The sequence below is a fragment of the Polypterus senegalus genome, chromosome 9 (assembly GCF_016835505.1).
Source record: "Polypterus senegalus isolate Bchr_013 chromosome 9, ASM1683550v1, whole genome shotgun sequence".
Taxonomy (NCBI): domain Eukaryota; kingdom Metazoa; phylum Chordata; class Cladistia; order Polypteriformes; family Polypteridae; genus Polypterus; species Polypterus senegalus.
In genome coordinates this window covers 153,204,323-153,222,777 of record NC_053162.1, presented here as the reverse complement: position 1 = coordinate 153,222,777, position 18,455 = coordinate 153,204,323, and the positions used below count along the sequence as shown (strand labels likewise).

The following is an 18,455-nucleotide window of genomic DNA, read 5'->3' as shown; positions in this document are numbered from 1 at the left end:
GACCATGTTTAAAGAACCACACTGGTGATGGATCTCATAGACCAGATTCAGAGTTGGCCAGAACCAGACAGCAAACACAAATTGAATTTTCCATCAACACACAACAGTCAACTCAGTCAAAGAGACTCATGTAAGGAGATGTAAGCAGAATGGTGGCCAGTTCTGACACCTGTGCAGCTTTAAAAAGTCATCACAGTGGCAGCAGTAGCATGTAAGCTACTATCTCCTTCATGACACACATATTTGGCAATATACTAAACCACTAAAATTCTTTATGCCATATCCTTTTCACTTCTACTTGTAGGGCCATTATGAGCAGCCTGTTACCATTCTAACTACAGTTTAAGCGCTGCACAGATAAACACAAGTGGACACGGAGATGCATTTTGATGGCAGGTGTAAATGTTATTCATATACAGATAGAATCTATCAATGAAACGCTTCTTAAATTGGGTTTTTGAAAAAACAAATGGTCCTCTCGGAACATATGCAACATGTTTTGAATATTGATGAAGTGAACTGCACAAAAAAGTTTTAAAAGGCCAGATTTGGCCATCAGCCCTGTGTTTGACACCCCTTAAATACAGCTTGTCTATTAGGAGCTGTATAAGTAATATGGTATTTTGTATGTTATTTTTATTCTTTAGTCAAGCTTATTTCTTTATGGAAAAAGATAATCCGCTCTGGCGACCCCTAACGGGAGCAGCCGAGAGAGGAAGAAGAAGTCAAGCTTATTTCATCCTAAGTATGCTCACCAAAAGTAATAATTTTACAAGTAAATTAATTTGTAGCATGGAATAGTAGGTTCATGTGGTTTCAGATTTTATTTTTGTAGCGTTTGCTGCCATAAACGTTTGATGTCTCGATGAGGCCAACACACTTAAGGATCACAACCACACATTTTGTGTCTGCCAGAAATCTCTTTTACCTCGGCATCAGGCTCGTTAGGTCTGTCAGTCATTTGTTATTATAACCATTTGCATTTTCAACACCATTGGAGCCGAACCAATTGCTCAACCTTTTGTTATCTTCTTCAGCTATTGTGCATCCTGCTTTTTTGAAATCCTATAGCTCAGTTTTTCAAGGTTCTCATACTTAGCAGTATTACTCTTTTGTTTTCTTCATTCACCACCATCAGTATGTTCTTCTTCCATGTGATGCGATTTTCATTATGTTCATATCTTTTGCTCTCAGCTTTGCATTAACATTTTCCTCTTTCCTTACTTATTCTGCAACTGTATTCTTTTCCATTGTGCTTATATCATTTGTCTCTGTTTTCTTGATGAATTTCTTGCCATTTTCCATTTTGGTTTATTAGCACTCTTTAAATCCCCTCCATCTCTCTGCAGTTGGCTGTTCTACTTGAGCTCCATCACTCTTTTCTTCATGTGTCATGAGTGTTTGTGTCCAGCCACATATTTTTTCAGTTTTCTGTGCTTTTCCACTGCCAGTCATATTTCATTCTTCTAAAACCTAATTCACTCTTGATGTCAGTGCTGCAGGAAATTTGCCTCTCCCACCCTCCCTTGTTAGCCTTCTTCATACATTTCATCATTCCTCTAAACAAAAGACCTACGTTCAAATCATGTGAAACGCATCCTACTCCAGGAAGCATCTTCACATTTTCCACCAAGGCTCTGCTACCACTTTTCACTAATAAGTTGTATGTTAGTCACTTAAAGCCAGTAGATTCAAATGTTAGTCATAAGTAAAAATATTTTCCTAAACTCAGTGCTGTTTCACAGAACTCTGGAATTCTCTTACAACCAACATTCTTCAAGCCTAAACTAAAATCATCCTAACCTTCCTCAATAGATCCCAATTGCTCTTATGAGTCAAAGGTGCCACATATTAAAACCTCTGCTCCAGTACCCCCACAATGACTGGCAAAACACAATTTAACACCCTGAATGATAAAAACTTCCTCTATCATTTGCACTCGGCTCAATGTTAATTTTAGCACCAGTTTCAGGTGAGTAAATTTAGCAGATATCTGGCAACTTGTGATTTGTAGAGGCTCAGCTGCTGCGTTCATATCTCAAATCACGCGTCATTGACCTTCTTTAATGTGGCTCCACTGGACCGTTATATTTTCAGCCCTTCGGCTTCTAAAATCCCAAAAGTGAATGTAGATTTCAGTTGCTGATATCGTTAACTCCAGAGAATGTGAGTTAAAGCAAAAAAAATAAATTTTTTCTTCCTAAATCATGGCTTAGTGAACAACTCTCACTGGTTTGCTGGCATTTGAACAGAATAGATTGATTTGTTGTCTTTCGGTATTTGTGATTCACTATCAAATAAAACTTACATGGAACATGTCAAAGCCTATTACTTCAGGATAATTTAACTTTACATGTGGACATCTGACACATGTGAAAGAAAATAACATTAACAAGTCTCTTTTTAACAACTGCTCCGTTCTTTAATGAATGAGAATTAAAAATATATTTTTCCACGCTATTTTTTATTTCTATACTGTTTATGTATTCTACTAATTGTATTTATAACTGTTCAATTGCCTTTAAGAATTGTTATATTAACTTACACTTAAAGTGCTTGTTCCATGTTCCTAGCTAAATGTGCAGTCAGCTTCACAGCTAGCAATCAACAGCCAGAGCGGATACTCCTTGACTGTTTATTTAATATAATAAAATTCTTAATTAAACAGACATTGATATTTTTTCTCTCCTCTGTAGAGGAAATCTTTAGTAAATCACTCATTAAAAAGCTTTCTAGATATCTACTTAAAATACGTTAGACTGCATGAGCCTGATTTCTGACCACAAAATATTCAAATAAATACCTATTGTTATGTGATTTAAAATTGTATAACACCTGATTATCACAGAAGTTAGCTTACCATTCTCAAACTTGCTTAATTCTATTCAAGATCACTGGAGCAAGGTGGAAAACAACTCTGGATGACTACTACAATGTCCACATACACTTGTACTCACACATTTGCATGCATTTATTGCTTAGCAGACACTTTTATCCAAAGCAACTTAAAAATGAGGTAAGCATTGTTGAGTAAATGAATAAAGAATGGTACCAAAACATCCTCCGAGAGCAATTTCTCCCAACCGTCCAAGAACAGTTTGGTGACGAACAATGCTTTTTCCAGCATGACGGAGCACCATGCCATAAGGCAAAAGTGATAACTAAGTGGCTTGGGGAACAAAACAATTTTGGGTCAATGGAAAGGAACCTCACCAGACCTTAATCCCACTGAGAATTTGTGGTCAATCCTCAAGAGGTGGGTGGACAAACAAAAACCCAAAAGTCTGACATACCCCAAGGATTGATTAGGCAAGAATGGGCTGCCTTCAGTCAGGATTTGGCCCAGAAGTTGATTGATAGTATGCCAGGGTGAATTGCAGAGGCTTTGAAAAGAAGGGCCAACACTGCAAATATTGACTCTTTGCGTAAACTTAATGTAATTGTCAGTGAAAGCTTTTGAAACGTATGAAATGCTTGTAATTATACTTCAGTATACCACAGAAACATCTGACAAAAAGATCTAAAAACACTGAAGCAGCAAACTTTGTGAAAACCAATACTTGTGTCATTCTCAAACTTTTGGCCTTAACTTGATTTGCTTCTATCATCATCTTCTTTCTCTTTGTCTGCTTCCTCCTGACTCTGGCTCCTGGACCTATGGCAGGCAGCTCCTTTTACTGTATATTAGCCCTGTAAGTACATCTGATGTTCACAAAGCTTGGCCTGGGAGCACTTCCAGGTAAGGCTGGAGCCCCACGAAGTAGGACTCCCCAGTGCCTGCAGCACCCATTGGTGGCACTCACAGAACCCAACAAAGTTGAGATGACAAACACCAAGTCCCACGATGCCCTATGGGAAACAGTGGTCATGCCGCAACCCAAGGGGTCTGCTATCTATCTATCTATCTATCTATCTATCTATCTATCTATCTATCTATACACACAGATGACACAGCTGTCTAAATATCTTTATAAAATTAGACTTCTTTTTCAGATGTGACCTTGTAACTTGCATTCTTAGTGACCACGTTTGCCCCACTTTGATTCCTCTTTCTCTTCCCAAAACTGGCACATTAATGACTTTATTTAATGCTTATTATGTTAATGACTTTCTTTTCAGTTGTTCATTTGTAACTTGACTCATGCCTGAGAGATGAAAGAAAGGGACATAAAGACAGCAGATACTTTTCAAAACTTTATATCTATGCTTCAAATGTTAAATCCAGATGTCTTTCAAGATTTTGCATTCTTGACAAAAGTAAAAGGTAATGCCATCCCTGTTTTGATTCTGATATTCTTTCTTCTCTTCCCCTTGTCTTCATTCACAGGCAGTTTCCCAAATGCTGATGGCTTACCTGTCCCGCCTTTCAGCGATAGCTGACAACAAGATAAATTGTGGCCCAGCGCTCACATGGATGGAGGTATCTCATTTGTTCTATTATGAGGTTTTTAGTTTGCCACTTTGTTTGTTTTGACACTCACTTTGGCTGATACTTACTTGGTTTTTCAGAGATATGTTTTGGGAATTTATTTTCTAGGAGCTGGAAGAATGTCAAAAGATGACCTTAGAATTAGCATGAACAAGGATTTGTGTCTCGCGGGTAGACTGTGGACTCATTTTGTAATTTAGTATTGTGGTAAATTTCTTGAAAAAATGACAGACAAATTACAGTTGATTGGTTACTAGGGTTTAATTTTGTAGAGGAATAATGCTGTAGTGGACACTTTTCATGCATAATTCACACTCTGAGTTACTGAACAGATTGTATTTCAGCTTCAGACATCTTTCCTGTGTTTTAAAAATCATTTCACACACCCATTTTCAAGCATGCTTCATTTAGATAGATAGATAGATACTTTATTAATCCTTTAGTTCAGAGTTGTGGAAAGCAGGATCTTCCCTGGTATCATCTGACAGAAACCATCCTTGGACCAGGTGCCAGTCCATTGCAGGCCACATTGATGCCCAACAGGGCAATTTATAGCCACCAATCAAACTTAACACTAGAAAGCACTGTCTTTTGGAAGAAAAGCCAGAGTATCCAGAGGAAAATCTATTTACTTCATGAAAATTGCGAAACCATATAAACAGTGATGAAGAGCTCTGAAGATGCGAAGTGACAGTTCTGACCACTGTATCTCTACAGCACCTCATGGTCAAAGACACATTGGAGTATGCAAATGCAAAGTCAGAGAAAGAGATTTAATGCCAACAGCTCACCACACACTGTTTTTGTTATCGGTTTATCAGCTATTTTCTGTAAGGTGATCACCAGTACAAAAGAGATAAGGGAGAATTTACACCTAACAAATTCAGGGAAAAAAACACTGAATGCTCCTCACCAGAAGGTCGCCCAATGGCTACAGTTTAAACCTGTAACCACAGTCAATTCTAAAGGAGATAAATGGCCCTCTCCTTAAAGCTAGCCAGTTGTTTCTCTGCCCTGAAAATGCCCTTTCTCTGCTTCATTCCATTACTCCCGATGAACGTGGATAGAAAAAAGATGAGAGCTATTTTTCATTCTTATGCCCTTCAGGAATTTAAATATGTCTGTGACTCTCCTCTTATCCTTGTCTTTGTGCTGCTCAGATTTCTTTTATGTTATAGTTCATCTTTGTAAATTGGAGCATTTCAAAATACTTTCTATCTGCTTTCTTCTTCCAGCTGCTGATATCACTTTCAGAAAGCTCTTACCTTCTCCTTACTGCTCCTTGGAGCTATACTCTTCATTATAGGGTTGAATTTTTTTAGTCAGAGGATTAGCCTGGTCATCTAGTATAGACAGATAGAATTATTGTAGACAACTCAAGTAAAAATAAAATTTCACTTTCAAAATGATGTTATTGTATTGTTATTTTGTTAGCTTATTGTCTCAGTAAAATTGTTTATTAGGCAAAAAACAAATGCGAAGGAAAGGCAGATCACCTAATCAGAGACATGTTTTATAATGGTTTTAATGTTAAACTCCTAAATTTATTTGCTAAATTACATTACCAAAATAATTTAAGAGGTGTTGACTGCCTCTTCTGTGCAAATAACTAGTAGTTTGTTATTGGATTTTATGCAGCCTTGTTTGTGTTGTTAATTTGTCAAATAAGCAGGTTTGATTCTAGCCGATTTCAAGTCAAGTTCTGTTTAGATGAAGGTTCTCTCTGTGTATTCTTTTGGGTAGTATTCTACTTGCTATTGGAAATTTGACAGATTTTACTGGTGTGTTTTTTTTTTTTTTATTGTGATATTTTTTATAATGCCACATAGCATTTTAAAGGAAGAGAAGTATTCCCTTTACCCTTTTCAGTCCACGAATTTGAACTGTGGAAAAAAAAGAAACAAGAACACAACTATGGACATTTTGAAGAAGCATATTACAATACAGAAGAACATTGAAGGAATCGCTCAGATTTGATTTGTAAAAAGCCTTTTTTGATCTAGCCTTCAGAGAACTGTTCACAAAATGTGGAAATACAGCTAAATTGATGTAAAAGTTTGCAAATTGTAAAACTTTCCCCTTAATTCATGGAGCTGTTGAAAGGTCGAGAAACTTGAAAAACTAAAGAAGATATTTTGATGTTTAAAAAAAATGATGTAAAAAGGCTGTTTCAAAATTGTTGGAACAGTGCAGAGGGGATTTTTGTCAGTGTTTCAAATAAAGATTTTTGATTACTAAAGAAAGAAAGAGAAAGAAAGAAAGAATTTTTTTTTAAATTTGTAATTGAACTTTATTAATCAATACTCAACAAGTCATTTACAATAAAAAAAAGTAAAGCAAACAAAGAGAACCCCAACTTACCCCCCCAAAAAGCAATACTTGAAGAAACAGAGAGAGTGAACAAGCACAAGAAAACTTTATTTGTTCCCTGGATGATATTTGCCATCATTGATAGCTGAACTTATAGGTACATTCTTTATGTGATTACTGGCCACCTCATTTAAAAGGCTAGGAATTCAGAATTGCTTCAAAATTCCTGGTCAGGTGTGTTTTATTACTGCAAGATATCTCGACTTGCTTCTACCCACAGACTACCTTTGGAGTCTATAGTTGCCGTTGTTCAACATGAGGACAAGAGCTGTGCCACTGAATGTCAAAAAAGCCCTAATGAGGGTGAAAAACTAGAATAAAAGCATTGGAGACATCGGTGAAACCTTAGATTACCTAAATCAACTGCCTGAAATATCGTTAAGAAGAAAGAATGCACTGGTTATTGCAAAGAGACTGGTAGGCTAAGGAAGACCTGCACTGCTGATGACAGAAGAATCCTCACTGTGGTAAAGGAAAAGCACCAAACACCTGTCCGATGGATCAGATGCAGTCTTCAGGAGACAGAAGTAGATGTGTCAGAGAGTATTATCTGCAGAAGACATCATTAACAGAAATACAAATGCAAACCACTAGTTAGCCACAAAAACAGGATGGCCAGATAACAGTTTGCAAAAAGTACTTAAAAGAGCCTGCAGAATTCTAGAAAAAGGTCTTGTGGACTGATGAGACAAAGATGAACCTATTTCAGAGTGATGGGAAGAACAAAGTCTAACACCTCACATGGTGATCCGTCTGTTATAACTTGGGCTCATATGGCTACCACATGCACTGGAACACTTTTTTCATTAATGATGGCATTTGCACAATGAATTCTGATGTGTATAGAAACATCTTACCTGCTCAAGTTCCTTTAAATGCCTCTAAGATGATTGGGCGGCACTTCATCCTAAATCAAGATAATGATCCCAGACATACTTATAAGACAATACGGGAGTTTATTAAAGCCAAGAAATTGGAAAGTTCTTGAATTGCCAAGCCAGTCTCCCGATTTAAATCCAGTTGAGCAGGCCTTCCATATGCTGAAGAGAAAACTTAAGGGGACAAATCTATGAATCAAGCAGGAGCTGAAAAAGGCTACATTAGGAGATTGGCGGAGCAACACCACAGTATATCCTCAGCACCTGAGATGTCTCTGAATCACAGACTTCAAACAGTCATTGCCTACAAGGAATATGCAACAAAGCACTAAGTACAACTGCTTTCATTGGTAAATCCTTACAGACTTTCTCATATTATATATAATGTGAACCACTGTATGCACAGTATCACTGTACATGTACATGTTATGCACACATTCAGATTTGAGTATTTAGTATGTAGTTCATATTTCAGTATTCAAGCTATGAATGCTTTGAATTAATATAGAATCTGCAGGTGCAGTGCAAGTAAATGTATTTATTTATTTTTATTACTGAATAAGTTACTTAACATCCTGGTTGAGTTTTGCTGTACTGTATTTCTGTTTTTCAATTCAGATTGACAACAAGGGAAACCACTTGCTGGTACATGAGGAATCTTCCATTAATGTTCCTGCCATTGCTGCTGCCCACGTCATCAAACGTTACATTGCACAAGCTGGTGATGAGCTCTCCTTTGAGGTAGGAAAAGGGAAGGTTATATTTTCTATGAATAACATATTTCACATTTTCATGTTACTTTTGAGTAATCCTCATATTTACGTTTCATACACATGTGAGTTTGTTTAACTAGTACTGGTTTGAGTGTGCCTGTGATGAACTTGCACCTGATCCAGAGTTGCACCTTTCCTTGCAGCAGGTGCTGGTAAAAGTAGCTTCTTTTTCTAAAATCCCAGAATTGGATTATATGTTGAGTGTTCCCTTCTATATGCTAAAATCTTACAGGTTAGATTAACTTGCAATTTTTTTTTTATTTTATTGATTTAATTGTAATCATTCCATACAAATAGATCAATTTTTAGAAAAAATAGGACTGAAAACAAATCAAACCCCACCCCTGTTAACTTGCAATTTTAACTTTTCCCAGTTTGTATGAGTTGAGTTACAGTAGAATTTTCTTCTGTCTTGCGCCTAATCCTGCTGGGATGATCCAGTGTTTGTCTGTGCTGAAGTACAGAAGAAGCATTCCTAAACCTACTTAATCAATTTCAGTGTTGCAAGGGTCTGGTGATTACCCTGGCAGTGTCAGAAGTAGGGCAGGATCCAACCCTGAATATGCCACCAGTCAATTTATAAGCCCACTTATGTAACTAATGCTGCCAGGACTGACCCTGAATTGGATTAAGCAGGTTTGACAATGTTTTGCTGTATACAGTATGTTCATGTAGTAAGTGAAATCCTACAATATACATAAATAAAACTAAAAAGGCAACTATAGCTAATGGTTTACGATTTCTATTACTTGACTTTCTTTTCTGTAACTCTCATGTTTATTTTCAGCACTCTACATTTTTAGTATTGTCAAAAGGGGAAACCTTTACTTTACATCACACTTTATTTAAATTATGACACATTTTTTTTCTAGCCATTAATCCATTTAGTCTGCTCTCTTAGTACATATTAGTACACAATCCAACCCTAGACAGGGAAGAAGCCATACAGACATAGGAGCAGAATGTGTAGAAACACCATACAGACAGTGACCACGCTGGGTGTTAGTCCCGTTTTCCTGAAGCTGCTGGGCAGAGGCACTGAATAACTGCATCACTCCACTAAAAATATAGGCTGTTTTTTAGCCTCGACCAAGTGTCCTTTTGGAGTTGTTTCAACATATATTCATAGTCTTGGACACTAGCCTAGACCATTTTGGCCAAAACATTGTAGTTTGTACAGTGTGGTGAGCTCAGCTACCTGACATATGCAGCGGGGAAAATAAGTATTGAACGCGTCAATGTTTTTCTCAATAAATATATTTGTAATAAATATATATGTGTAATAAAGTAGAATGACACAGGGAATAAATAATAATTTCAGCCAAGAAACCAGCTGAAATCTGTCAGTATTTAGAAAGTTACCCCCTATCAGTGCAAATTAATGTCATCTGGTTTAGTCCTAATTGATGGCCTATAAAAAGGTTTCTCATTACCAAGGTGTCACACAAGAAGCATCTCATGATGGGTAAAAACAAAGAGCTTTCTGCAGACCTTCGAAAACCTTATTGTCGCAAAACATACTGATAGCATTGGTTATAGACATATTTCTAAATTTCTGATTGTTCCAGTGAGTACCGTTGGGGCCATAATCTGGAAGTGGAAAGAGCTTATTTCACCATAAACCGACCAGGTGCTCCTCACAAGATTTCTGACGAAGGCTTTTCAACTAAGTATTAAATAAATTTCAGTAAGCGTGTTCAATACTTATTCCCTGTGTTATTCCACTGTATTACTCATAACTTGATTTATGGACATGCTAGGGGGCTTTGCCCCCTACTTGCTTCGCTCGCCTACCCCCCAACCCCTATCTGAAAGAGATGCGGACAAATCATCTGCTGGCTTGCAGCTGCTGCTACCAAGCTGCGTGATCTGCATGTCGCGCTGTGCAATGATCACTTAAAAGCTTGTACAGCAGCTGTCCTTTTGTCTCACTTCCTCATCTCCCGGGACGTTAAAGTGTCTCTGAGAAATTGTTTGTAAGTAAGGCGTGCTGTGCAAGTAGTCTCGCGGGACTTTAAAGTGTCTCCCTGAGATAATCACGTCTCAACCCAAAATTTTTTAATATAATAGATAGATTTGTTTTGATTTCTTTTTATGTTTGAATTACTTGGGTTGTTACTGACATCTGATGAAAATTTCATGTCAATAGACCCATTAGAAATATATTCACTGAGAAAAACGTTGATGCGTTCGATATTTATTTTCCCTGCTCTATGTGATGGACTTTTGTATGCAAAGTAGTAGCAAGATTAGTATGGTGTCTTTTCCACACTTCTGGTATTATATAAAATTTGTTATGTCCTAGATGCTTGAATTGTGATATTTATGTATTATCTACATCACATATTATGAGCAACGTAATGACGCAGTAGTTAGTGAAACTCCTGCTGTCTCATAGCTCTAGAAGTTTGAGTTCAGTTTTCAGGCCAGTCACTATGTCCTTGGAGTCTGCACAGTATCCAGTTTGGATTTTCTTCAGTATTGCTTAGATCCAGTATTCCAAAAATTCTCTGTTCAGCTAACTGGCAATTCTAAAATGGTTTGTTAGGAATTGATGCTTGAGAATATCTTTCAGTGGACTGATACTCAATTTCTGGCTGGTACCAGCCTTGTCTCTTGACTTCTTGTGAACCACCAGTTCATCCATTTTCTAAACATGCTAGAGACAATAGGGTCCAGAAGATGAATCAATGTGTATGGCTTTTTCATGATAAGTTGGGCATACCTACATTTATTATCATTATAGAATATATCATTAATTTTTAAAGACTTCACAATATGGGGACAAGATGGCAGAAAAATGTTCTGATTTTACAGTACATTATATTAGTGATGAGTGGTGAGGGGAGAGATTTGCAATTGTAAATTGTACTGTGAAATAAGGTTATGGAAATATTGGTTTAATATGTACAAGTTTGTACTGCCCATTGCTTAAGCATCAAGGCCGTGCTGTTATCACATGCCATGCTTATTGTTTGGGCCATTAGAACTTAAATTGCAGAGTTATTATTTTATTGTGCACTATGAATCAGAAGTAAGTCACTTAATGGACCTGTGCTCCAATCTGAAAACTATTTCTGTAAGTGCAAAACACCTTGGAGTAGTATTTGCCATGCAAAGGTGCTATATAAAGCAAAAAGAGTCTGTGATTTTATGTTTTTTTTTAATTAGAGCACTAATCTCCGCCACTGTATCTCCTTTTTTTATTATTTCTGATATCGTCTTCAGGTGGGAGATATTGTGTCTGTGATTGACATGCCGCCCAAGGAGGATACCACATGGTGGAGAGGAAAACATGGCTTTCAGGTAAAGAGACTCTTCTACTCCATATATAATGAGAAGGACTTTATTTAATGAAGAGTAAACATAACAGGTACAATAGAAAATACACTGAAAATGGGTAAAAATAACAGAAGCTCGGTTATTATAGGGACTACCTGTACAAATAATAGACCCTGACTGCCATCTACCAGCACATTTTCCCAATGTTTACTGCAATTTGTACTGTGTAATGTCTCAGTGTGTTCTGAAATTAAAGCATAGAAAGTGAGGGTTGCTTAGTTTCACCACTGTTAAGATAATCTTTAAATTGTTGTTTTGTGAGGTGTCTATCTCGCCAGTGGTTAACGCTTAGAAACTTGTCTGCTGTGTGGCTTTGGATCCTTCTAAAGTTTCTCTAGTTTCCAAGTTCCTTTCGATGTTGTAGGAAACTATATTCACTGACAGCCCGGCTTGCTTTAAAGGGTCTCTAAAGAAAAAAGACTTATGCTTTTAATGGTTGTAATTGTTTGTCTGTCTTCCTTTGTTAATTGCATTTTCTTATCACCATTATGATAGCTATATACAATGAATGCAGTGTTATCTAAATAATACTTCAGATGGTGTAGCAACCCAGTTTGTTCGAACACTACTTTTACACAGACGAAGGGTTTGTAAGTAATCGACAAATGTTGGGACACCTGTAGGAACTGGCTTAATTAACTTCATTTGCTGTAGAAAAGCTGTAAGTTGTTACCTCATTACTTGTTCCCCAAGAAAGGCCCTTTTGTAGAACTCTAAAAATTACATTATTTTTCAGCTTTTGGTAACCTAAATGTTTTCTTTGTCAGTTTATCACTTACCTTTCAAGCACTTACCAGAAACTGGAAGTAATGTCGTAACTAGAGTCACTGCCGATCTTTGGATCTGCAAATGAGAAAAAAGGGAGACACATAAGGCAACAGCAGCAACCCTCGGTCAGGGGTGGAATTACAGGCAGAAGTTACAGCACAACACAGGTTTTTATTTAGCTATGGGAAACTCTTCCCAAACGTTTTCCACCTAAACAACACAGTACATAATACAAATAAAGCAGCACATAGCACTTGTTTTCTTTGCCTTTTCCTCTCTCTTTCCACCTCCACTCCTCCTTCAGCAAACTTTGTTCATCTTCTTCCTGATTTTGGCTCCCAGAGTAGTGTCAGGCAGTTCCTTTTAAGTAATCCCCGGAAGTACTTAAGTGTCCCAAAGTCTTGGTCTGGGCACACTTCAGGGTAAGGCTGAAACCCCATGAAGAAGGGCTCTCCAGTCCCTGCAGTACCCCCTGGCAGCATCCAGCAGGGCAGAGTCACAGAACTCCAATTCCCATGATACCCTGTAGGAAACTGTGGCACTGCCGCAACCCAGGGGGGCTGCCATCTAGCACCCCAGGGAGATAATTCCCTACTCACTTGAATTTCCCTTGTGATGCATAAAGCATCTATCTATCTATCTATCTATCTATCCAATCCATCCATCCCCTGGTCCTTCCAATACGGAGGTATCCCTCACTATATATACACACACGCACACACATTCCTTTATAAAACATAACATTCTGAAACCTAATTAAAGGTCATACAAGACCAGAGCCTAACCTGGCAGAGAAGCAGTCCACTGCTTAGCGCAACAAAGCACACGACTACACTCACACAGGATCAATGCACCACATATACTTTATAAGTTTGTGATCATCCTCTTTAATAAATGCCTTGTGTGTGTCAAGGTGTCCGTGTGTGTGTGTCTTCTGGTTAAGTGCGCATGCGCGGGGCCGCGACGCACATTGCACCATGCCCCGCCCATGAGCACGGCACCTTGGACGCACACACACTCGAAGCTGGGCACACAGTGAATGGCCTATCCGATGGCAGCACATAATAAGCAAATAAAGCACACACACTGGAAGCTGGGCACACAGTGAGTCGCCTTGCCGCGGCAGCGCATGATAAGCAAATAAAAGACATCATTGCTGGGGAGATTGCTGATTAGGTAGTCGGCGGCCGCGCACAAAAATTTCCGTTGCTAGGGAGATGCCAAACATAAAATAATCAGCTACAGGCCAGCACAGATTAAAATACTTGCTTGGGGTACTGCACAGTACTTGCTGGGGAGATGACACAGTCACGATTATCAACAGCACGCCACGCATTACATCAGTTGCTGGGGACACTCTGCTGATTGCCCACTGTTGTGACAGAAAATTAAAGTCATAGGCTTATTACGGACTATTACAGGCATTTTACGGAAATACAAACCAGTATTACTGCGAGAGAGATTTAAAGGTACACAATACACTGACGCATATTACAGCCACATAAAAGCCAGTATTACTGTAAGAGAAAATATTACGGACATATCTACTAACAACATGCCACCCAAAATAAAAAAGCACACGTCAAGTAGGACAAAAGACACAAACAATTAAATCCTATATAAGCAACATCTCCTGGAAGAACAGTCAGCTCAACAAGTAAACATCAACAGAAGAAAGGCTGAAAGACAAAGAAAAATACAAGCAAATAGATCGATTGAAGAAAAAAAAAATGAGCGTAAGAAAACCGCTAAAAGAGAAAGACTCAGAAGAGCAAACCTTACAAAAAGTTGGCATTTACTTGCCAGAACCAATATTCAGCCACGGTTAGTTATATGTAGCATTATCAAGAGTTAGAAGTTTTCCAGATGTTGTTGTCAAGGTTGTAGATGGTCCTGAACAAGGCAAACTCTTGCCAAACTCAGAAAGAATATTTACAAGAAATGTTGTCTGTAATGAAATTTTATAGAAAAATTTCATGAGGTAAAAAAAATAGAACATTTTTCCTAAATATCTTCTTCAGATAGTGTGTATTACATATTATTACAAAGTTTTACACTAAGGCAATATTAATTATACTTACTGTATTGTCATATACGTTTCTATTTTATTTTTATTATTATTTTACTTTAGGCTTCTTGCAAAAATATTTTTGACAAAAAAAAATTAAGACAAGAAGCAAAATGAGGTCAACGTCCCTTGCCATTTAATATAGACTGGTCCTACTAATGTTTATGCACTACTGTTCTAGCGCCCGTTATTGTAACGGGTTTAATGTCTAGTTATAGAAATAACATAATGAAGATTGTTCCCACACTTAGGAAATGAAGGCTACACAACCAAAATATTGCATCTCTAACCTTTAGCAGATACATACTAACGCAGCCCTTCACTAACTTCACAATATGTATATGCATGTACCCTGTATTGCTAAAAGTATGTGTTCAGCTCTTCGAATTGTTGAGTTCAGGTGTTTCAATCACATGCATTGTTAATAGATACATAAAATAAAGCACACAGCCATGTAATTTCCATTGACAAACATTGGTAGTAGAGTAGGTTGTACTAAACAGCTCAGTGACGTTAAGTGTGGCACTGTCATAGGTTGCAAGTTAGTGTGTGAAATTTATGCTGTGCTAGATCTGCCCACATCAACTGTAAGTGCTATTAATATGAAATGGAAGCATCAAGGAGCAACAGCAGCTTGGTCATGAAGTGATAGACCACACAAAGTCATAGAGTGGGGCTGCTGAGTGCTGAAGCACATAGCATTTACAGTGAAAATCACCTATCGTCTATTGCATCACTCACAACAAAGTTCCAAATTGCGTTCGGGCGCAACATCAACATATGATCTGTGCATCATGAGTGTCATAGGTTTTTCATGGCTGAACAGTTTTACACAAACCTATGATCACTATGCTCAATGCCAAGCATAGGCTGGAGTGGTATAATAGCAGGGGTTCTCAAAGTCGGTCCTGGGGGCCCATTTTGGCTTCAGGTTTTTGCTTCAACCAGATTCATAATCAGTGTCAACTGATAACACTGATCTCAATTAATTAGTTGTTTTTTTCTCTTCTTTTATTCTACATTAAGAAAGTACAGAAGTATGATTTTTACATTTATAAGACATTTAGGAATATTTCCATTTTTGCTATAGATTGAAATACTTAACTCCCTTTTGTTGATTTTGCCCTTTCTCTTTGCACTTTGCTCCCCTCATTGTATCTTAATAATGACAATTAAAAATGACACCCAGGCAAACAACACTGAATAATCAAAGGCTGCAACTACTTTAGCGTCAGACCCACTAATTAGAAAATAACGAATTAATTAAACAATTAGAACACTCTGGAAAAATAGGATGAAAATCAAGATGAAAATATTGTTAAAAAGAAAAAAAATACATTATTCCCATATAACTGCTTGGTACATTTATATATATATATATATATAAATATATATAGTTTCGTGTGACATCATCACGCCTCCCACGTAATCACGTGAACTGACTGTCAACGCAGTACGTAGAAAACCAGGAAGAGCTCCAAAAAGCGCTGAAGAAAACATGCATTATATAATTGAGAAGGCAGCGAAACAATAAGAAGCGAGCGAGTGACATATACAACCATATTCATGAGTGCTGCTACTTCGGAAACACAGCACGGTGTAAACCTAAAGTTTAAATTAAGTTCATAGACAGGCTGCCGCTGGCATTTCACATGCCCACAAGTAATGCGGGATACAAGTTAAATGAGAGGACGCAGGATATAAACGAGAGTTTTGATCACTTTGTAACTAAGTTAAAATTGCACGTGAAGGGCTGTGCTTATGCAAATTCCGAGAGACTGTGTTTGTGGAGGGATTGACAGTTAAAGGTGGGGAGTCACATCATCATCTCCTCCCATTCCCCTCATTTCGCTCTGAGCTGAGCTCCGCGGCTAACGCACGCAGTGTTACGGAAGCGACTTTGTGACGCTGCTACCAAATACTCACAGAAAAATCCACAAGTTAATACACACGCTGTCTCTACAGTTTCTCCACACTGAATCCTCCAGGCACTACTTTCAAAAGGTTACATTGACAATCGTGTTACGTTATTTTTAAAATGTTTCCTTTTCTTAGCACAAGCACAGCTGAGAAGCTTCGATGCATGTGCTCCATAACACGTTAAAAAATCATGCATTTAATCACACTTTGTGTTACAAGCAAAGGGGAACTTCTGTCAATGTATGATTTCCTGGCACACCGATTACATTGATCAGCGCTTCCCGATTCATTTTACCCTCGCACCCCCTTGGTTTGAGAAGAAGTATGAAAAAATATGAGGTTAACACAGAAAAACAGATCACCAATTGAAGCTTTATGAATAATCGATTCACCATCAATAATTGTTTTGGTAAAGCTATACTCAGTGTAATTCTCCTTCCATTTTATAATTTTTCCGCCACTAGCCATGATTAAATGAATGGTAAAAAAGAAAGAGCGAAGCGAGGGTGACTTATTCAGGCAGGCAGGCAGGCAGGCAGGCGACAGCTCAATAGCTCGAATTTGGATATAAGTAGCTTCTATTTAGTTGCCAGAAATATCTTTGTTAGGAATGGAAGTTGAATTTAGTCTTTAAATTTCTATGGTAAAGAAAAAGTTATGCAATGATGACTAAATTTAACTATATAAAGTCAAAACTTGTATATATAAAGTCATTCCCAAATATATAAAGTCAAAACTTGATTATATAAAGTCCCTGTCGGAATAAATAAAGTCAAAACTTGAATATATAAAGTCAGCGTCGGTATATATAAAGTCAAAACTTGAATATATAAAGTCAGCGTCGGAATATATAAAGTCAAAACTTAAATATATAAAGTCAGCGTCGGAATATATAAAGTCAAAACTTCACTATATAAAGTCAGCGTCGGAATATACAAAGTCAGCGCTGGAATATCCATCCATTTCCCAACCCGTTGAATCCGACTACAGGGTCACGGGGGTCTGCTGGAGCCAATCCCAGCCAACACTCGGCGCAAGGCAGGAACCAATCCTGGGCAGAGCACATGCATCATTTTCAAAACATTAACCGAACACTGTTTTTTTAATTTATTTTTCTGAATACGTTTTTGTTAACTTAGTTCAGTTCAGAGTCGTTTCAATCAATATATTTTCACTTTCACTTTATATATTCAGGAGTGAGTTTATATACTCCGATGTTGACTTTATATAATCAGGAATGACTTTATATATTCTGACGCTGACTTTATATATTCAAGTTTTGACTTTATATATTCCAGCGCTGACTTTATATATTCAAGTTTTGACTTTATATATTCAGAAAAAAGTTTTGACTTTATGTATACCGACGCTGACTTTATATATTCAAGTTTTGACTTTATATATTCTGACAGTGACTTTATATATATTCAAGTTTTGACTTTGTATATTCGGGAATGACTTTATATATTCAAGTTTTGACATCATATATTATGACGCCGACTTTATATATTCACAAAATCAATGTATTTGCCTGTTTGGCACCCCATAGTATATGTGTGTGTGTATATATGTACACACATGTGTATAAATATAAATATATATATATATATATATATATGCCAGCAACACTCATGACAATGACAAAACAATTACATTGTCAATCATGTTACGTTATTATTAAAATGTTTCCTTTTCTTTTTACTTCTCCGCTGCCAAGCGCGGGTATTTTGATAGATATAGATATAGATAGATAGATAGATATACACTCACCTAAAGGATTATTAGGAACACCATACTAATATGGTGTTTGACCCCCTTTCGCCTTCAGAACTGCCTAATTCTACGTGGCATTGATTCAACAAGGTGCTGAAAGCATTCTTTAGAAATGTTAGCCCATATTGATAGGA

The 18,455-nt window shown here is 37.4% G+C and overlaps 1 protein-coding gene across 1 annotated transcript in view; it reads left to right on the top strand.

Moving 5' to 3' along the window:
- The window catches only part of arhgap32b (Rho GTPase activating protein 32b), a 225,311-nt gene that overhangs the window by 48,917 nt on the left and 157,939 nt on the right, over nt 1–18,455 (top strand). The window contains exons 3-5 of the mRNA XM_039764045.1: nt 4,328–4,420; nt 8,296–8,418; nt 11,679–11,756. Coding sequence (XP_039619979.1) covers nt 4,340–4,420; nt 8,296–8,418; nt 11,679–11,756 — 282 coding nt within the window. The 5' untranslated portion in view covers nt 4,328–4,339. The remainder of the gene's footprint in view (nt 1–4,327; nt 4,421–8,295; nt 8,419–11,678; nt 11,757–18,455) is intronic.